This window comes from Caretta caretta, chromosome 26, assembly GCF_965140235.1.
Source record: "Caretta caretta isolate rCarCar2 chromosome 26, rCarCar1.hap1, whole genome shotgun sequence".
In the NCBI taxonomy this organism is placed as follows: domain Eukaryota; kingdom Metazoa; phylum Chordata; order Testudines; family Cheloniidae; genus Caretta; species Caretta caretta.
This window is the reverse complement of record NC_134231.1, coordinates 2,037,919-2,054,499: the sequence shown is the minus strand read 5'-3', so window position 1 is coordinate 2,054,499 and position 16,581 is coordinate 2,037,919. Positions and strand designations below refer to the sequence as shown.

At 45.0% G+C, this 16,581-nt stretch overlaps 2 protein-coding genes across 7 annotated transcripts in view; both read right to left on the bottom strand.

Annotated features, from left to right (window-relative positions):
- Positions 1-47: 47 nt before the first annotated feature.
- PLPP5 (phospholipid phosphatase 5) lies at positions 48-16,100 on the bottom strand. Of its 3 annotated transcripts, none has more exons than XM_048829524.2 (7): positions 9,779-16,100; positions 6,470-6,578; positions 4,334-4,424; positions 3,416-3,479; positions 2,515-2,639; positions 1,948-2,118; positions 48-1,449 (listed from the first exon to the last, which is right to left on the bottom strand). In XM_048829524.2, exons 2-7 carry the CDS (start codon positions 6,572-6,574, stop codon positions 1,280-1,282), a joined length of 726 nt encoding a protein of 241 aa, XP_048685481.2. In that variant the 5' UTR covers positions 6,575-6,578; positions 9,779-16,100; the 3' UTR covers positions 48-1,279. The 3 variants fall into 3 exon arrangements, with proteins under 3 accessions (XP_048685481.2, XP_048685480.2, XP_048685479.2); XM_048829523.2 differs by lacking the exon at positions 9,779-16,100 and adding an exon at positions 9,376-9,502; XM_048829522.2 differs by lacking the exon at positions 9,779-16,100 and adding an exon at positions 9,085-9,219.
- The window catches only part of NSD3 (nuclear receptor binding SET domain protein 3), a 57,792-nt gene continuing 57,307 nt past the window's right edge, over positions 16,097-16,581 (bottom strand). For all 4 annotated transcript variants that reach the window (XM_048829501.2, XM_048829503.2, XM_048829504.2 and 1 more), the window contains one exon: positions 16,097-16,515. In XM_048829501.2, coding sequence (XP_048685458.1) covers positions 16,274-16,515 — 242 coding nt within the window. In that variant the 3' untranslated portion in view covers positions 16,097-16,273. The remainder of the gene's footprint in view (positions 16,516-16,581) is intronic.

Sequence of the window (16,581 nt, the reverse complement as noted above, 5' to 3'; positions counted from 1 at the left end):
GACGGAGGATGTTCTCTAGTGCCAAGAAGGAACAGAACTCGTTTCACTGAATTAAAACCAGCTTTTTATTTGACATTAAAAAACCCAGTAAGGCTGAGCTCGTGAGTTCTCTGAACTCTTAGGGTTGATTAACGGGATGTACTTTTACAGGCCTTAGCTTGGCACAGTCAACAGTTCCAGTACTTACTGTTTTTCTCACCACAGGTGTACAGTACGTTTGAAATTAACACAAGAATGCAAATCATACAGTTGGTCCACAGGGAAACATCCTACAAGGGAAGATGCTGCATCCTTTCACCTTTAAGGGTTGCAGATGGAGCAACATATCCTCCCTACAATGCAGTGAGCCCCTGGACAGTGCTGTACAGAGACGCCATCTCACCGCCCTGCTGCTTCTAGGTTGGAATCAAATATAAAACCCCACAGCATCTCTTTCCCCCCAGGTTAGTCGTAATTCTTAGCAGTGGGACCATGAGTGACTGCCCCTTATGGTATTAGGCAGTCATGCCCATCAGATGGCTCTACAGTGCTGACCTTGGCCTTTGCTTGGCAGGATGTGGGAGGTCCAGCTATCCCCTGTGACTTCAGGCAGGATTCTGGAAGCAAATGTATTTACAAATGGGCTGGAGAGCTCTGTGCAGAGTCCAACAATATGACATGGAGAAATTCCAAAGCCAGCCAGGGTGCCACGCCAGGAAATCTGCTTGGTAGGACACAACTTCTTTAACAAAACCATACCTAGTGTGCCCAGGCTGCAGGGGGGGCCAAGCAGGTGCTATTTCTAAATGCACACAGTAAATGCTGTGTACCCACAACACAGCACTGACAGCCTCTTCTGATGTGCATGCTGTCCTTTCATAAAATGACCTCCTCCAGGGGAGAGGGCTGACTTCTCCATTCATTACTACATGGCCCTGTGCAACTTCAGGATTTCCACCAAGCTTCCTCTCACAGACAGCCAATTCTTGCTTTAGATGTTGTCGTAGCCCGACTGCTCCCCTCCCTCCTGCAAGCTAGAGTACAGTCACTTACACAGCTTCCTCCAGGGCTGGCCTGAAAGAGGGGAGTCTCTCTCAAACAAGATGAGCACAGGCCTGCTGAGCAGGACCACTTACCGCATTTGCAGGGGAACAATTCTTATTCAGCTATCAGCTGTGTTCTCCTTTGGGGTAGGCAGTGAGTAATGCTCCCAAAGCCTGTACCCCTTCCCCACCCTGTGGGCTGAAGAGTGGAAGGAATGATTACCCAAAGGCCAGTGCCAGCAAAGTGGATCCCATCGTTATATTTCCAGGAGGAAGCTGGAGCTGGCCAGCTTTTGCTCCTGTGCTGGAGACAGCTTGGCTTTACCCTGCAATGGTTTGTGGCACTCTGAGTCGGTCAGGGAAGGGTAATGCTGCCTGTAGCACAGGTATGCAAATGTGAAACCAATCGCTGAGCCAGCCAGCACATCTGTGGGGTGGAAACAACAGGGTGATTCACACACGGAGCTGTGCTCCCATACCATGACACTAGGCAACCTGGGCCCGTGGCAAACCCACGGCTGTTCAGAGCTCCCCCTGCAATGACTGTGACAGCAAAGGTCTCTTTCAGGCAGCGATCCCCAAAGACACTTTCCCGTTCATAAGTACCCGTCCCATGGCACAGCTACAAGCCCGACACACAGCGGAACTGAAAGTCCCAGTGAGGACGATGCCTGCCCTGCTCATGGTGCTCCAGTTAGAGCTGCCACTTAATCTTCAGCTCTAGCACTGAGCAGAACACACATTTCCCAGAGAGATCACGACCCCGGAAAGGACTTTTTCTTTCACCAACATTCCCTCATCCCACTCAGTGCCCCATTCTATCTATCCAGGGTCTTCGGTGGTGCCCATCACCATGGTCACTGAACACTGTTCCCACAGGACAACCCACTGCCCCTGCTATCCTCTCCCCGGCTGGCATGCTCACCTTGCCAGTGGTGCTTGTAATCACAGGTGCGGGACAGAGCGATGAGGAGTGCGCAGAGCAGTGGTGATAAGAAAGCACAGAGCCGCCAGGATTTTCCACGCCCGCCAGGGGCGAAGCAGTGCAGTTTTCCTGCCAGGTACAAGGCAGAGAAGGCAAGACCAGCAAAGGCAACTGGACAAAAGGGGGAAATTCACATCACTGAGGAACCCATGCTCAGAGAGCCCCAGCAGGCCCAGAGAGCTCAGCTCAGGGGCCATCCATTACCAGGAGTGATTTAAGAGTATAAAGGACCCCTCTGAGCTTGTCCTGAAAGGACAACTAGGCAAAAAGCAGGGCCAGGGAGGTAGTACTGATACCTGGCACTCGAGAGTGAGTGAGTCTGCAAACAGCAGTGAGCCTTGTGCACCGCCATTTTACAGAGGGAAAAGTGAGGCCTGGCAAGAAGTCAATGAACATGCCCCAGGCCACGTGGCAAGACAGTGGCAAAGTTGATCCCGCCTCCCAGGCACCTGCTCACCCTTGTTTGGTTCTCCCATGCTGCACTACGAAGAGGAAACAAACGCTTACAAGAGGAATGCCCACTCGGGAAGCTCTTGCGTCCCTCAGTCACCACGTCCACATCACCGGTGCACACCAGCTTGGAGTTTGCCCGTCCATCCGGAAAGCAGCGGTAGAAGAAATCCGGCCGTGGCCTAATGGGCAGAGAAGCAAAGCACAGCATGTGACCCTGCCCCATGCAGAGGAAGAGACGCTTAGCAGCTGGCATGGTTTGACTGGACGCGCCCCTGCTCAGGCTAAAGCACCAGAGGGCATCCTTGCCCACCTGCTTTGGAATCCCCCCAGCACAGCCCTCGAGGAGTCTTCAAAACACCCACGCTGTCCACACAGCACCCAAACTCACCACACAGGGTTCTGAAAAGGGTCCCGGGGAAGGAAGGGCTAAGGGGTAGAGAATGGGGTATGGAGTCCTTCACCTTCAAGTGGCTGGCAGCTCTGGAAGTGAGAGAGCCTGACTAGAACAGAGAGTCGTTGCCCCCCAAAAGCTGCTGAGCAGCCTGGGTTGGGGTGGGGGGGTCCCAGTCCCAGGCACTGTGGCTGACCAGTAGCCACACCTCAACTGGCAGAGGAGCGAATGTGCTACAATGACTCAATGCCCCTCAGAGCCTGGTAGAGACCCTCCAAGAATAGCCTAGTGCAGTGGTGACAGCATGCAGGGAAAGCTCACCTTGCCACTGCTGCTCTGTGGGGAGACACAAAGGGTCATTCCCCAGGGCCATCGGGCCTGTCCCAACACTAAATTCACTGAGGGTGGGTGTTTAAAACAGCCCCTGCTCTGTGGTTAAGAGAGTGCCCCCAGCCTGTCCCCACACTTCCCCCCAAAAGGGTCTGGGAAAATTCAGCCAGTCACAGGCAGTGCACTGCTGAGTGCCTGGGTCTGTGGGCGCTGGCAATTAATGGACCTTCTTACCTCCCCACGACTAGCTTCACAGCATTTGTGAAGACCCCGTTCAGGGCAAGAGCAAGGCTGGCAGCTGGAAGAGAGAGAAGAGCCGGCTCAGCACCAAACGCATGTTAATATTTAACCCGCCCACACCCACAGCAGGGGTTGGAGAAACTTTGCAGGTGGAGTTGGAGGAGTTCCCCTAATCAGTAGCCTCTATCAGAGGGATGCTTCAGCTGGTCCTGGTGCTGCATTGGTCTGCGCATCTGAGTTGACTTGAGAGGCGGCACATGGGCAGTGGGGAAGACCGTGCCTTGCCCAGCAACACGGAGCATTCCCTGTAGGTGTTTGCCTTAGGGAAGGGCTGAACTCTGGGTCAGACAAGAGTGGACGATGGTCTGGGAAGGGCTAAGCACACATGTTCCAGCCCACAGAGGTGGTGGTGGTTTTTTTTTTTTGGTTTTTTTTTAAGAAAAATGGGTGAAATCCTGGTTCCACAGAAGCCACTGTTTTGCCACTGACTTCAGTGGAGTCAGGATGTTGCCCAGTAAGTGAAAGGCAGATAGTGGGAGACAGTCCAGCGAACAGACCCCAGGCAGGAGGAAGTTCCCAGTTCCCTAATGCACCCTGGCCAACATGCTGTGTGAGACCAGCCATGGATTCAAGAGACCCCTCCTCCCCTCAGGCCCATTCTCCATCACACGGAGGTTCCTGAGTCGTAACAAGGTGATGCCCCCACCCTAGGCTGTGACATTAGCCACAGCTCTAAACTATTGCATGAGTACAATGATGCTCTCTGTGTCCCACGTGCTGGGGACTGATCCACCCTGATTTACCCACTGGGTGTTACTGCTGCCAGGAGCAAGAGCTTGTTTGCCCCAGGGATGCCCTCAGTTCAGCGCAATGTTGTTGGTGCGACTGTCAGGATTGCTGGGGGGAGCTCACCCAAAAAGGCCTCCTGCGTGTCTCTGCGGTCGACTTTCATGAGGAATTTTGCCAGGAGGATGAACGTCAGGGGAAACAGAAACGAAATTAACTGCAACGAGACAAGACAGCACAGTCACAACATTGCACGTTTGTTCCGCGGCTTCCCAACCAAAAATCAATGCATGAGCTATTAAAGGAGGCTAAAAACCTTCACCCCTAAACCAAATAGTGCTCCCCCCCTTCGCTCTTTACAAAGCGAAAGCTGATCCCAGCCATTAGCATCGGTAGCGAACACTGAATAAGCGTAGGTACCAGTAGCACGGCTTCCTCTCTGCTGTCTGCCATCCAGCTCTCACTAATGCCCTAACCTGCAGGGTGCAATGGCCATCAGTCGGGAGCTCTCCAGATACAAGGACAGCAAAGATAAAGAAGAACAGCAGCCAAAAATTCTGCCTGTTAAAAAGCTCCAGTCCGTGTAATATCCTTGCCCTGCTGCTGCTGCTTCTGTGTAGGGGAGCTCTTAAGGGGGTTATGTTCATATACCTCTGTAGAATGCCAAGCACATTGTAGGAGCCGTCTAAATAATCACACTGCGGCCTCAGCCTGCTTTCCTACATCACTTCCACCGTGGCACTCCCTCGCTGCTGTTCAGTCAGACGTTGCTTCCTGAGAACACTACGGCCCCTGAGCATGTTTCACTTTCTAGGCGCTTTGCAAATATTAACTAATTAATCCATCAGCTGTAGCATTGAAATTGTTTGCTAGGGAGAAAAACAAGAGCAGCTGTCAGGAGACAGCAGTTGTTATTGCTGATATCTCAGGGACAACGGACTCTTGGGGATTGTGTCACAATACCCAGTGCTCCAGGGAATGCTCTTGTCGTCAGACAAACCCAAATGTCATTTGCTGTCACTTTGGGAGTTTAACATGGCACTTGACCTAAAGGTCAACTCACCAAATCCAAATGCCATGCAAGAGTTTTCTCCTTTAGCATTTCCTACATGCTGTACCTGCCTCTTCAACAAAAAGGAACCATAGTTCTTTGCCCCCAAAGCCACTGACCAATCCAAGAACTGCAGCATCTCACTGGGAATGCCACTTCCACAAATCAAGGGACAGAGTCCATCAACAAAACACTGTCTACCTGAAAGCTGGTTAGTTTACTGTTAACACATTTTTTTAATCTCCCGTCCTACCCCTGAACTGGAGTTCAGTTTTTGCGATTTTATAATCACATTTTCCTATTTTAAATGCTTTTTCTCCCCCGTTGCTATGTGAAGCCCCACACAAACAGCAGGGGAAGTTGTGTCCGGGCAGCACAGTACATGCAGTTGGCTTCACTATAGGAACTGATACAGAATTAAAATTCTCTCTTCCAGTAATAATGATCTTAAGTGCTACCTGCAGCTATAGTAGGTAAACAGTCTTCAGAGAGAAGCCTGTTTTTTTCTGAGGGTGTGCCTATAATCCTCTATCACATTTCCATTCTTCTTGAGCTTCATTCAGGTTCTCAGTCATCACAGCACTTAAGCATGTGCTTAACTCTAATCACATGCTAAAGTGCTTTGTTGGATCAGCAGTTTACTGACACCCAGTAACCACTCATCCAATCGATCATCACTTCTCCCTCTCTTCCCATCTCATCTTTCCCCTGCCTCCTCTTTCTCTAGGGATCTACATTCCCTCTTCTTTGGCTTGGTTGTATAGTTATATCTCCTACCTCACGTCCAATACAAACTTTTAAATCACCAAAAATTTGGCCCAAAAGGTGAGGTTTTGTTAAAAACAATTGCTTATAAAACTTAGCCCAACAGAAACAATTTCACAGTTGATTTTAAACAATATTCCCTGGCAGTGTGTGAAATGCGAAGCTCTGCAGCACTGAACCTGACAGTAAAACTGACTGTGAACGAACATGAAACGGATTTTCAGTGTCCAAGCTGAAATGCAAAAAGTAATCTCAGAGCACCAGTAAAGAGAGGTCCATCAGATTTTAAACATTCTTTCATTTCTAATAATCTAAAATATCATTAGTCATGTAAATTAAGAAGAGTGTTTGTTTCCATGATTTTTTAGCTGATAGCTATTATTTTAAAGGAAAGCTATAAAGAAAAAACCTAAGACGAGAGTCTAGTGAACTGAGTGAATACTTACAAACATGAGCTTGGTGGGTACATGGTCCGCTTCTATGTATGGGTTTTTATAATGCCACATCTCTTCAGGCTGTATGACACGTTCAAATGGAGGCAGAAGTTCCATGATCCTAGAGAAAAAACAACACTTTGGAAAGGTGCATGCTAGTGCCGGGATTTGGGTAGTTCTAAGGAGGTGGTCAGCTGAGTGACTCCTACTTACTCTCTCACACAATACAAGAACAAGGAGACACATAATGAAATTAAAAGGCAACAATGGTTGAAACTGATGAAACACTTTGCAAGCACCTACTGCCACAAGGCATTGTTAGAAACACTCAAATCACCCAGCCAGCACAGTGATTCTGTTTCATTACCAGAGGATCCAAGAGGTCCGCCGAATTTAAAAAGGCACTAGCTATTTACATGACTAATATGAATTCCATTCTCATATATACTAGCTATGATAAAAATATATGAGATAAAACCATATGTTTCAGGGCACACACCAACCACTGACTGCTTGGGGCTAGGAGAAAACTTTCCCAATTAGGTTATTGGATGATTGACCATGAAGCATCAATTACAGGATACAGTCAGGTTTCAGAGTAGCAGCCGTGTTAGTCTGTCTTTGCAAAAAGAAAAGGAGGACTTGTGGCACCTTAGAGACTAACCAATTTATTTGAGCATGAGCTTTCGTGAGCTACAGCTCACTTCATCGGATGAATTCATCATTGCATCCGATGAAGTGAGCTGTAGCTCACGAAAGCTCATGCTCAAATAAATTGGTTAGTCTCTAAGGTGCCACAAGTACTCCTTTTCTTTTTGCGAATACAGTCAGAGGCTAGGTACTGAAATAGATGGATCATTGGTATTCTCAGATATGTCCAATCCTATCTTCCTAACTGCCTAATGAGTAGGCAGGTTGCATCTTGGGCTTGTCTACATGAGAAAACTACACTGGTTTAAGGTGTAAATTTAAACCAATATAGTTAAACCACTGCAAAAAGTTATGAGGACACAGATTCTGATTTAAGAGCGGCTTATCTCACAGGAATTGCCAGACTGGATCAGACCCAAGGGCGAGGTCCCTCTAGTCCTGTACCGTATCTGTTACGGTGGCCAGCACCAGATGCCTCAGAGGAAGGTCCAAGAACTCTGCAGTAGGTAAATGTGGGATAATCCATGGTCAGCATTAGGGCTCCTTCTGATCTCTCATAGTTAGAGATTGGCTTAAACCCTGAAGCACAAGGTTTAATATCCCTGTTTAACATTAGTTACTACTCTGGATATTCTTTTTATCCATATAACGATCCAGTCCCTTTTTGACTCTTGCGAAGTTTTAGTCTCAGTGACATCCTGTGGCAATGAGTCCCACAGCTCAATTATCATTTCAGTCCATTTATCAGGTATAGATGTAAGGCATACTGGTCTGTAATTGCCAGGATCCAGAGCCATTCTTAAATATAGCCACAACATCTGTTACCTTCCAATCTCTACTTTACTCAGCAGGTTTAAATTGAAGTGTCATGTACCAGTTTAACTGTATCAATTTAAGAACCAGTTTAAGTTAAACAGGCAGCTTTCCTATATAGTCAAGGCCTCTCTCTCAATGGAGGGAACCTCCTCTGTTTTGAAAGTGACCAGAAAGAGGAAACATCAAGCCAAGTCAGCCACATACCCCTCTGCTGAATCCCTGCAGGCTGGCTACACTGGGGAGAAAATGAGGCATTCCACACCAGGACAGGTTTATCCTAATCTCCAAAAATTAAAAGCAGGTTCTCTGTAGCTGCCATCCAGCCTGTCCCCTGGTTCTGGGGTGCCACAGATACCAACCACAAGGGCGGTCTGTCTCCGGAGCCTCCCATCATTAAGTCACAGTGCAGCCCAGGCTACCGGTAAGAGTTACCGCTTGGCAGCGGGTGGCCCAAGTGCCATGAGCAGCAGGGTTGGCTCTCAGTCCAGTGTCCAGCTGGCACAGAAGGATCACATCAACAGCACCCAAGAGGGTGGGGGCTGTCCTGGGGGGGATCCCCATGTGTGCTAAAGTGGGGGGTTCCCCTGCCCTGGCCCTGCCCTCAACAGGGGGTGTTTCCCAGGGGGATCCCCATCTGTGCTATTGGGGGGGGCCTGCCCCGGGGATCCCCGTGTGTGCTAAGGTGGGGGGTTCCCCCGCCCTGTCCCTGATGGGGGGTTGTTTCCCAGGGGGATCCCCATCTGTGCTATTGGGGGGGGCTGCCCCGGAGATCCCCGTGTGTGCTAAGGTGGGAGGTTCCCCCGCCCTGTCCCTGATGGGGGGTTGTTTCCCAGGGGGATCCCCATCTGTGCTATTGGGGGGGGCCTGCCCCGGGGATCCCCGTGTGTGCTAAGGTGGGGGGTTCCCCCGCCCTGTCCCTGATGGGGGGTTGTTTCCCAGGGGGATCCCCATCTGTGCTATGGGGGGGCTGCCCCGGAGATCCCCCTGTGCGCTAAGGTGGGGGGTTCCCCAACCCTAGCCCTGCCCCTAACGGGGGGGGGTTTCCGAGGGGATCCCCATCTGCGCTATATGGGGGGTTCCCCGGGCGTATCCCGAACGGGGGGGGTTCCCGGGGGACCCCCCCGCCTGCGCCACGTGTCTCCCGGCCGGGCCCCACTCACAGGAAGGCCCCGAAGAGCAGGCCCCGCGCGCCCACTTCGGCCACCAGCCGCGGCCCCTCCATGCTCCGGGCGGGCAGCGCGGCGCGGCGCGGCCGCTCCCTGCAGCCGGGCCCGGCGGCTCCTCCCCGGCCGCGCCCGGCGACGTGGCTGCAGCCCGCGCCCGCCCTCTGCCGAGCGCCGCCGGCGGCTGCTGCGGCCCCGGCCGGCCCCGTTAGGGGAAAACCCGCCCCGGCCACCGGTTACACAGACCCCATCACAGAGCAGCACAACCCCGCCAGGCACCCCACTAACCCGCACAAAGCCAGCGCCTCCGGGAACCACACCCCCAGCACCACTCACGGCCCTGGCGCATTGCAGGTAATTCCCGTGCATTTCCACGGGGGAGCCAAGAGGCTCGACCTGAACCGTGAACACAGCGTGGCCAGGAGGAGCTTTTACTCCTGCTGGGGCGCTAGATCTTTAGAATGTCTTTAAAAATAAAATCACAGGGGGAAGAATTCATGTTTTACTTTTTAAAAAGGTGGGAGAAGAGGGAATTCACCAAATAATCCCTTTTACAAATGAAGCAAGATTTAAAGATACACCCAAGGGGAATTGGCAAGGATCACAGAGCAAGCAGTAAACCAAGGGCTTAAAAATAAAAGATTTAATAAGGAAGCAAATTCTGACGTTCAGCCTCTGGGCTGTAGGTTACCTTTTTGTGCAGAAACCTCTGAGATTAAGCTGCCTCCTCTTAGGTGTCTGTAAAATGTCCAGTACACTTTGGGTGCTAGATAAATAAGACCAACAGGAAACATTTAAGCCACTTGGCAGAGATTACCAAAAAAAAAACCCCTTTCCTCCTGAACTAAGTCCCTCTTTTAGACATATAGAAAAGCACCAGCTACAAATAATGAACAACACTAGAATTCAGGGTGGTACTGCATTAATGTCTTTGGTCTACCTCTACTTCAACAATCCCATATGAAGCACAGTTACTAGTATAAATGTCAACTGACAATATTTTATAAAAGGACAATCAATATGTAAGATCACAAAGCAGTTGCACATACATTTAGAAAAGCACAAACATTAAATATAGACTAAAGATCTAAGACATAGACGCTAGATGAATGCTCCAGTTCAGCTAGGATGACAGCACCAGAGAACCAGTATGAAAGAATCAGACCTTGACTTATTTTTCAAAGCAACTGACTCTGTTGAAATATAAATATACGAGCTGTTCCTTCTGGTTGTACAAAGTTCCTTTTGGTGTGCTTTGTAAAACAGAACTGCAGACTGCTTTCCATAGATTCCAGGCCTTCGCTCTGTGATCATCCATGTTAAAGAGGCTTTATTATAAATACATAGGGGCTCTTTCTAGAGAGCTTTTCTAAAAGACCACATTTGTAACTTTATTCTCAGTTGAATTCACACACTGGTGTCAATAAATATTTTACATTATATCTGTTTATTGGTCACTTTGTTTGCGGTGTGTTTTTGTTGCTGGCCATAGACTGTTTATGTTCTCTGTCCATAGACTGAAAGTTACAATATGAAAAAATTCACATTCTTAATTGGAACATTCAGAACAATTTATTGAAGTCAACCTCAAGCAAAATTTTAAATCAGTGGAATGTCATTAAAACCCTTTCCAAATTAATCCTCACAGAAGCAAAAACACATCTGAATTCCAAAGTATTTGTAAAATAAAAAAGGCAACATCTCAGTAAATATAATGTACAAAAATTATATGATCCTACCATCACAACATTCAGTAAGAAGCTAAAATATTACAGGCAATTCTAAATACACTATAACTAGCTGACAATAAGCTATCTATATACAGGTTAACCAAGCTTTACAGGTTTCACACTATGCAAGAGAACATAGGCCAAACAACAACCCCCCATCCCAATATTGTATATCTCAAAGTCTATGCTGCAACATCAAGTCATAATACAGTAATGCCCCAGTGGAACATCCCCAGGGAAAATTAACACTACTCTGTTAGTGTCAAGAGCTTCTAGCCAAGTTCTAGAAACTCCTAAGATATTGACTTTAGTGAATATTGATGCTTTGCTATTAAAGACTCAAGTGATTTAGTTAAAATAACATTTCACAGAATCTACAAAGTTTGTTACAGATAAACAAAGTCTACAGAAATAAGGACTCTACAAAGGTCATTGTTACAGATAAAGATTACATGGAAATGAAAACAGAATCTGTAGGTATCTGTGTTTGTTGTGCAATATCACTTGTGTAGATACAAATGAGTTAAATTTTAATAGCAACCCCAAATATGCACATACCCTTATACAAAAGAGACAATTACTAGCCAGTTGTAATAGTTATTTATCGTCTTGGTTTTCAGTGGCAACATGATTAGTTTGCTTATAAATTAAAAAAATATGACACTAGAAATGAGATATGGATCAATATTAATGAACAGGAAGCAAGTGTATTTCATCCAGTCTGTTTGTAAATCAAAAGTGAACAAGAATTCCTTAAAACGTCCAGTGCTACACTATGGGACAAATGTTTGGGAGAGGATCAAACATATAGCCACAGTTGCTTTTCAAGCTAGAAGAGACACCATTAAAAATGGCAGCTGTCTCACTCTTGTGCACAAATACAATCAGTACCACATGACAAACAGTGAATGCATGGCTTTGGCAAATTCATATCTATTTTCCCTTTTTGTTTTTATATTGTCCTATACGAAGTACAGACAGTTTCAATTTTATAATCCTCCCACCCTCACTAGGGTAAAAGTACCTGAGTTTGCCACTCAGGAGTAGAATATAATAGGAAACAAGCATTTTTCTTCTTTTTCTGAATGACATCTGGAATACATCCAGAATTTCAGGAGTGTATCATAAGTGCAAATGTCTTTTGCTATACAAAAATAAGTGGCAGGGGTTGAGGGAGTGGATACAATATTATAAAGCAAAGGACATCAAAAAGTCAAAAAGCTGCTGGTGTCTCATGCACTAATACACTTCTCATTAAGAGCACACAAGTCTGAGACATCTGCTTTGAAAAACTCTCTCCATTTTGCCTTGAATACACTGGGAGTGGAAAATCATTTTTAACTCAAGTTAAGGGGGGAGGTAAAGAGACTTTTAATGTCGTATATAAAAAATGTTATCTATGTATAAATAAAATAGCTGTAAAAATAATGAACTGCAGAGCTTCAAGTACATTAAACCCTGAATTCAATGAGGCAGAGGTTTCAATGTTAAAGTGACTACTTCGTACCAGCGGCAGACATTCTCATTCCCCTACCCCACCTCCCTAACCCAACCCAGATAATTTTTTTTGTTAATTTCAGTATATACATATTTTACGTCTAGAAGTTCACTTTCTATTATGTCTAGTAAATATGTCTTTCCGATTCCACCTGGAAACTAAGATATAACAAGTTTTTAGTGGAAAGGCCAAACGAAACATTCTATCCCTTTCATTCCATGTTAGACTCTCTAAGCCTCTGGTGGTAAACATAGCGAAGATAATTCATCCAGAAAAACTTGCCCTTACAATTAGCTGTCCTGATCTGCAAATGCCTTCCATTCTTACGTCCTACTGATGAGATGACAAGCCAATTTTACAGACTATCGGAAAACTGCAGTAATTAATCCTTACACCATTAGGGCATGGTCCACAGAACCTCTGATCTGAACTAAGATGCATACTCTATAATAAAAGGGCTCCAGTAAAGTAAACCAGAAACATCTGTGCAGGGCAGCTCAAGTATTGCATTACTGTGTAGCCAGCAGATCATCATCATCTATAGTCAGGAGTTTGCTGAAAGTCTGACCCTATTTTAACATTTAGCAGACAAAAAAAAATCCAAATGAGAGGGGAAAAAACAATGTGATTGGCACCTCCTTCACTTAAGAAAGGGCTGCCAGATTATTATATACTGTTAATTGAAGCACTTTATTTTCCAGCCAGGAAGTAACAAACCACCACAGCATTCACTTCTTTGCAGCAAATTGTAGGACTCTGGACTAAAACTTCCAAACAAACAAAACCCCCCCCTCTAGCATTTTTCCTAGAGTTCAATTTAGAGACACTGAAAGTTTAACTCAACAGCCCAAAATACACAGAAATACTGATAAATCAAAATGTCAATATTTACGGTAACAAATTTATAGCAACAAATTTCTGCTTTACTACAAAAGTTAAGTTATTCTTCCATTCACTTTAAATAATGTTACAAAAACATGGTTAAAATTTGTTTTCAGCATATTCTGTGTTCTGCATACAAAATCATCACCTAAATAAAGAGAATCCCCAGTTATCACCAATTTATTTCAACCCGATGTTCTCTTATTTCACTAAAAAGCTTCCTGATGCTTTGGATATTCTCCCTCTGTCCAGCAGGTAGAAAACCAATTCAAGTTTTATACTCATAATTATACACATTTAAAAGCTATCCTTGTCCTCACACCACCCAGGTCTCAGCCCAGCTGTTGGCTGCTTTCAGTTACAGTTTTCTTATGTAAAGGATTAAACAAGAGAGGACAACCAGCAAGAACTTTGAAACTAAAGATATAGTGACATGGAGTGACAACTGACTCCATGACCCTCACAGCATTATATGATTTGCTAAACTCCATGACCCTCACAGCATTATATGATTTGCTAAACTTTCAGAGTACCTTGACATACTTCGTTATGCCCAATATGCTGATATGTCAGAATATATTTTGATCATTTCACATGGCAATTAATATTTTGAAACAGCTGTCAGCTCATTGACATCTCAAATGCTTAAGGCATTTTGACATTGCCATTCCTCCCCAATCAATGACAAGACAGTGTTGACATACTATAGAAGAAAGCACATGGGAACACTTCATCATACAGTATTTGCAAAGTTCAGCACTTTCTGGCTTACTATATCCAAAAATCATCTGAACAACAGAAAACCTAACATTCTATTATACAATGTAAACAGACCAGGTCTTAGGGACACTACCAAGGAAAGAGCTGTGTTTGGAATTTTAGAAAAGGGTGAAAACCCCCTCCATTAAGAGCTTTTTTTTTTTTTATCACAAACAAAAAAGCTAAGAAAAATAAAATCCTATTTTGTTTAAATTTTTTCTTTCTTTTTTTTTTTTTTTTTGTAAAAAATACCAAAATATAGCACTGCTTACAAGCAAGATTAGTGTTTTAGACATTCACTTCAGTATTGGCCACAACAGGGCAAGTAATCTGCATTTTCCATTAGCACTCTAAACCATAAACTAACTCAAAGATCACATAAGAGATCTACACTAGGTAACAAAACAAAAAAACCCACACAAACTGAGTTTACTGGAAAGGGATCTGTAAATTGTTCCAAGAGGAATAGCTTCCAGGTCAGTGAAGTGGCATTTCAGGTGCTTCAAAGGCTGTAGTGTATTTTGTTAATTTTGCAATTGCACAAAAAAGAAAAAAAGTACAAATTTGACCTCCACTCTCACTGGATTAGAAATAATTTGAGAATGCAAATGGAAACCTGGTACAAAGGTGAGCCATATTCCAAAGCCCTATAGTTTTATTTTCCACCCCTTTATTAATCACTTTCTGGACCTGAGATGCCACCATGTACCTGCAGGTCTATGCAGACATTTTCCCAGAGACAATGTTGAATGTTCTTCAGAATTAATAAAAAAATTCTCTCTGCCATGTGCCAGCCATGCCTTGTATTAATTCCTTCCATGTGGGGGTGCTCCAGAACACCCAGTGGCAGAAAGTTAGTGTAAAGTTAGCTGGTAATATCAGTACACCAGCCATTGCCTACAAATTAAAGGATTACAGTTGACTATGCTAACTATACTGGGATATACACAGTACTTTGTAAGACTGAGTGCCTTAGTGTAGGCCCAATATATACCCTGTTAATTCAGGAAGTGCTTTTAAGAACTGATTTTTCACTATTGGATAAAAACCAATGAAGATAAATTCAATTGTGAGATATATCCCCACCCCCGCAAATCTAAACACCCCTGCTCCCCAAAACTCTTTTAAAAACACATAATACACACATGGGGTCGATCCCCTATTCCTTTAACACTCAAGAACTCCCTTTGAAACCAATAGGAGTTTGGGAGGAAGGTACCAAAAGATCAGGCTCTAAGAGAATCACCATGAAACAAGCACAGACTAGACATCTGATAAATACATAGAAAACAGCTCAATTCTGCACCCACTGAAGTCAATGACAAAGCTCGCAATGACTCCAACAAAAGCAGGATCAGGGCTTTTGCTATGAAGAATGTAGTGCAATGTCCATAAGCTGTCCATGAATCCTCTCCACCCAAACTGCCCTCCAAACGAAGCGAGGCAGAAAAGTGACCATTGCACAGTTAAGCTCTTTCTATGCTTCCTTTGTCAGCTAACACCGCTCATTTTAACAATGAGGGACCATAATTCCTTCCCCTCCCCTTTTTTATTAAAAGTATCTAGTGAAATAAAAAGCACTTCAAGAAAAAAAAAAGAAATGTGGATAATACTCCTAATTTCCTATGTGAAAATCTTTACAACATTTATTCATAATAAATTAAGCATGATGAGATGAAATCCATCTTCTCAAAAGACCTTTAAAGATGAATGCAGCTGGAATGAAGGCATTTCACTGTCCACTGCTCTGAAACCCACATCACTCCTCCTGGTGTTACGTGAAAGCTGTTTGTAGATTGCAGAGGGTTGGTACTCTCCCTTTTTTAATAACTAGACATACACTGATTGGTTTTGCTACTCAATTATTTTTTTTAGACACGCTGACTGATCAGGATCAGAATCCTCAACATCCTTTAAAATTAAATAAATAAATATGTTATGTTTTCCTTTCTACACTCAAAGAACATATTTTAACACAATATTCTTTTCAACGTCAAAAGGTTTGCTTTTTTTGATTTTTTTTTTTTCTCCCCTTAAGAAAGCTAAGACATTTCCGTTTTCCAACAGTAAGGGCTGCTGAAGCACATTCAAGGGTAAGGTAAGGTAAGAAAAGAACAAGAACAGAAACACCCCTCCCCCCCCCCCCCCCCCCAAAAAAAAAAAACGGACACCACTGACTGCTTCTGCTTGCCAAGATTAGATGGTCCCTTTCCCAGTTCCAAGAAGGCAGCGCTGATGATGAAGACTGAATGTGTCATAGCAGTCTCTTCAAGTTCATCATCTATTTGCCATTTGTTGTTTGTTTTTTTTAACAACTTTATTCCTTTGCTTCTTCTCCAGGGTTCTGTGGTTGCAATTTGCATTTTATCTTGCTCCAATACTCTGGTGCCACAGGAGATTTGGGGTTATGTTCAGAGCAGCAGAGACGGCCATCCAATGCTGATGCCACTAAGGCTCCCTTCTCATGATCTTTACAGAACGAACGAGGGCAAAACTCGCAGAATGAAATTGCAGGATTGCTACAGATGTCACACTGGTGCCATGGACATTCCCACTTTCCTGGAGATGGAAGAAGAGAGGGAGAGAAAGGAAAGAGACAGGAAGTTGAAGTTAGTCTTTATCTGG

Excerpts from the sequence above, each read along its gene's own strand:
- PLPP5 (XM_048829522.2), bottom strand. The coding sequence starts at position 9,146 with ATGGAGGGGCCGCGGCTGGTGGCCGAAGTGGGCGCGCGGGGCCTGCTC. Across the intron at positions 4,425-6,469 it reads TACCCACCAAGCTCATGTTT|TTAATTTCGTTTCTGTTTCC; the intron begins GTAAGTATTCAC and ends GTCTCGTTGCAG. Across the intron at positions 2,640-3,415 it reads GTGAAGCTAGTCGTGGGGAG|GCCACGGCCGGATTTCTTCT; the intron begins GTAAGAAGGTCC and ends TCTGCCCATTAG.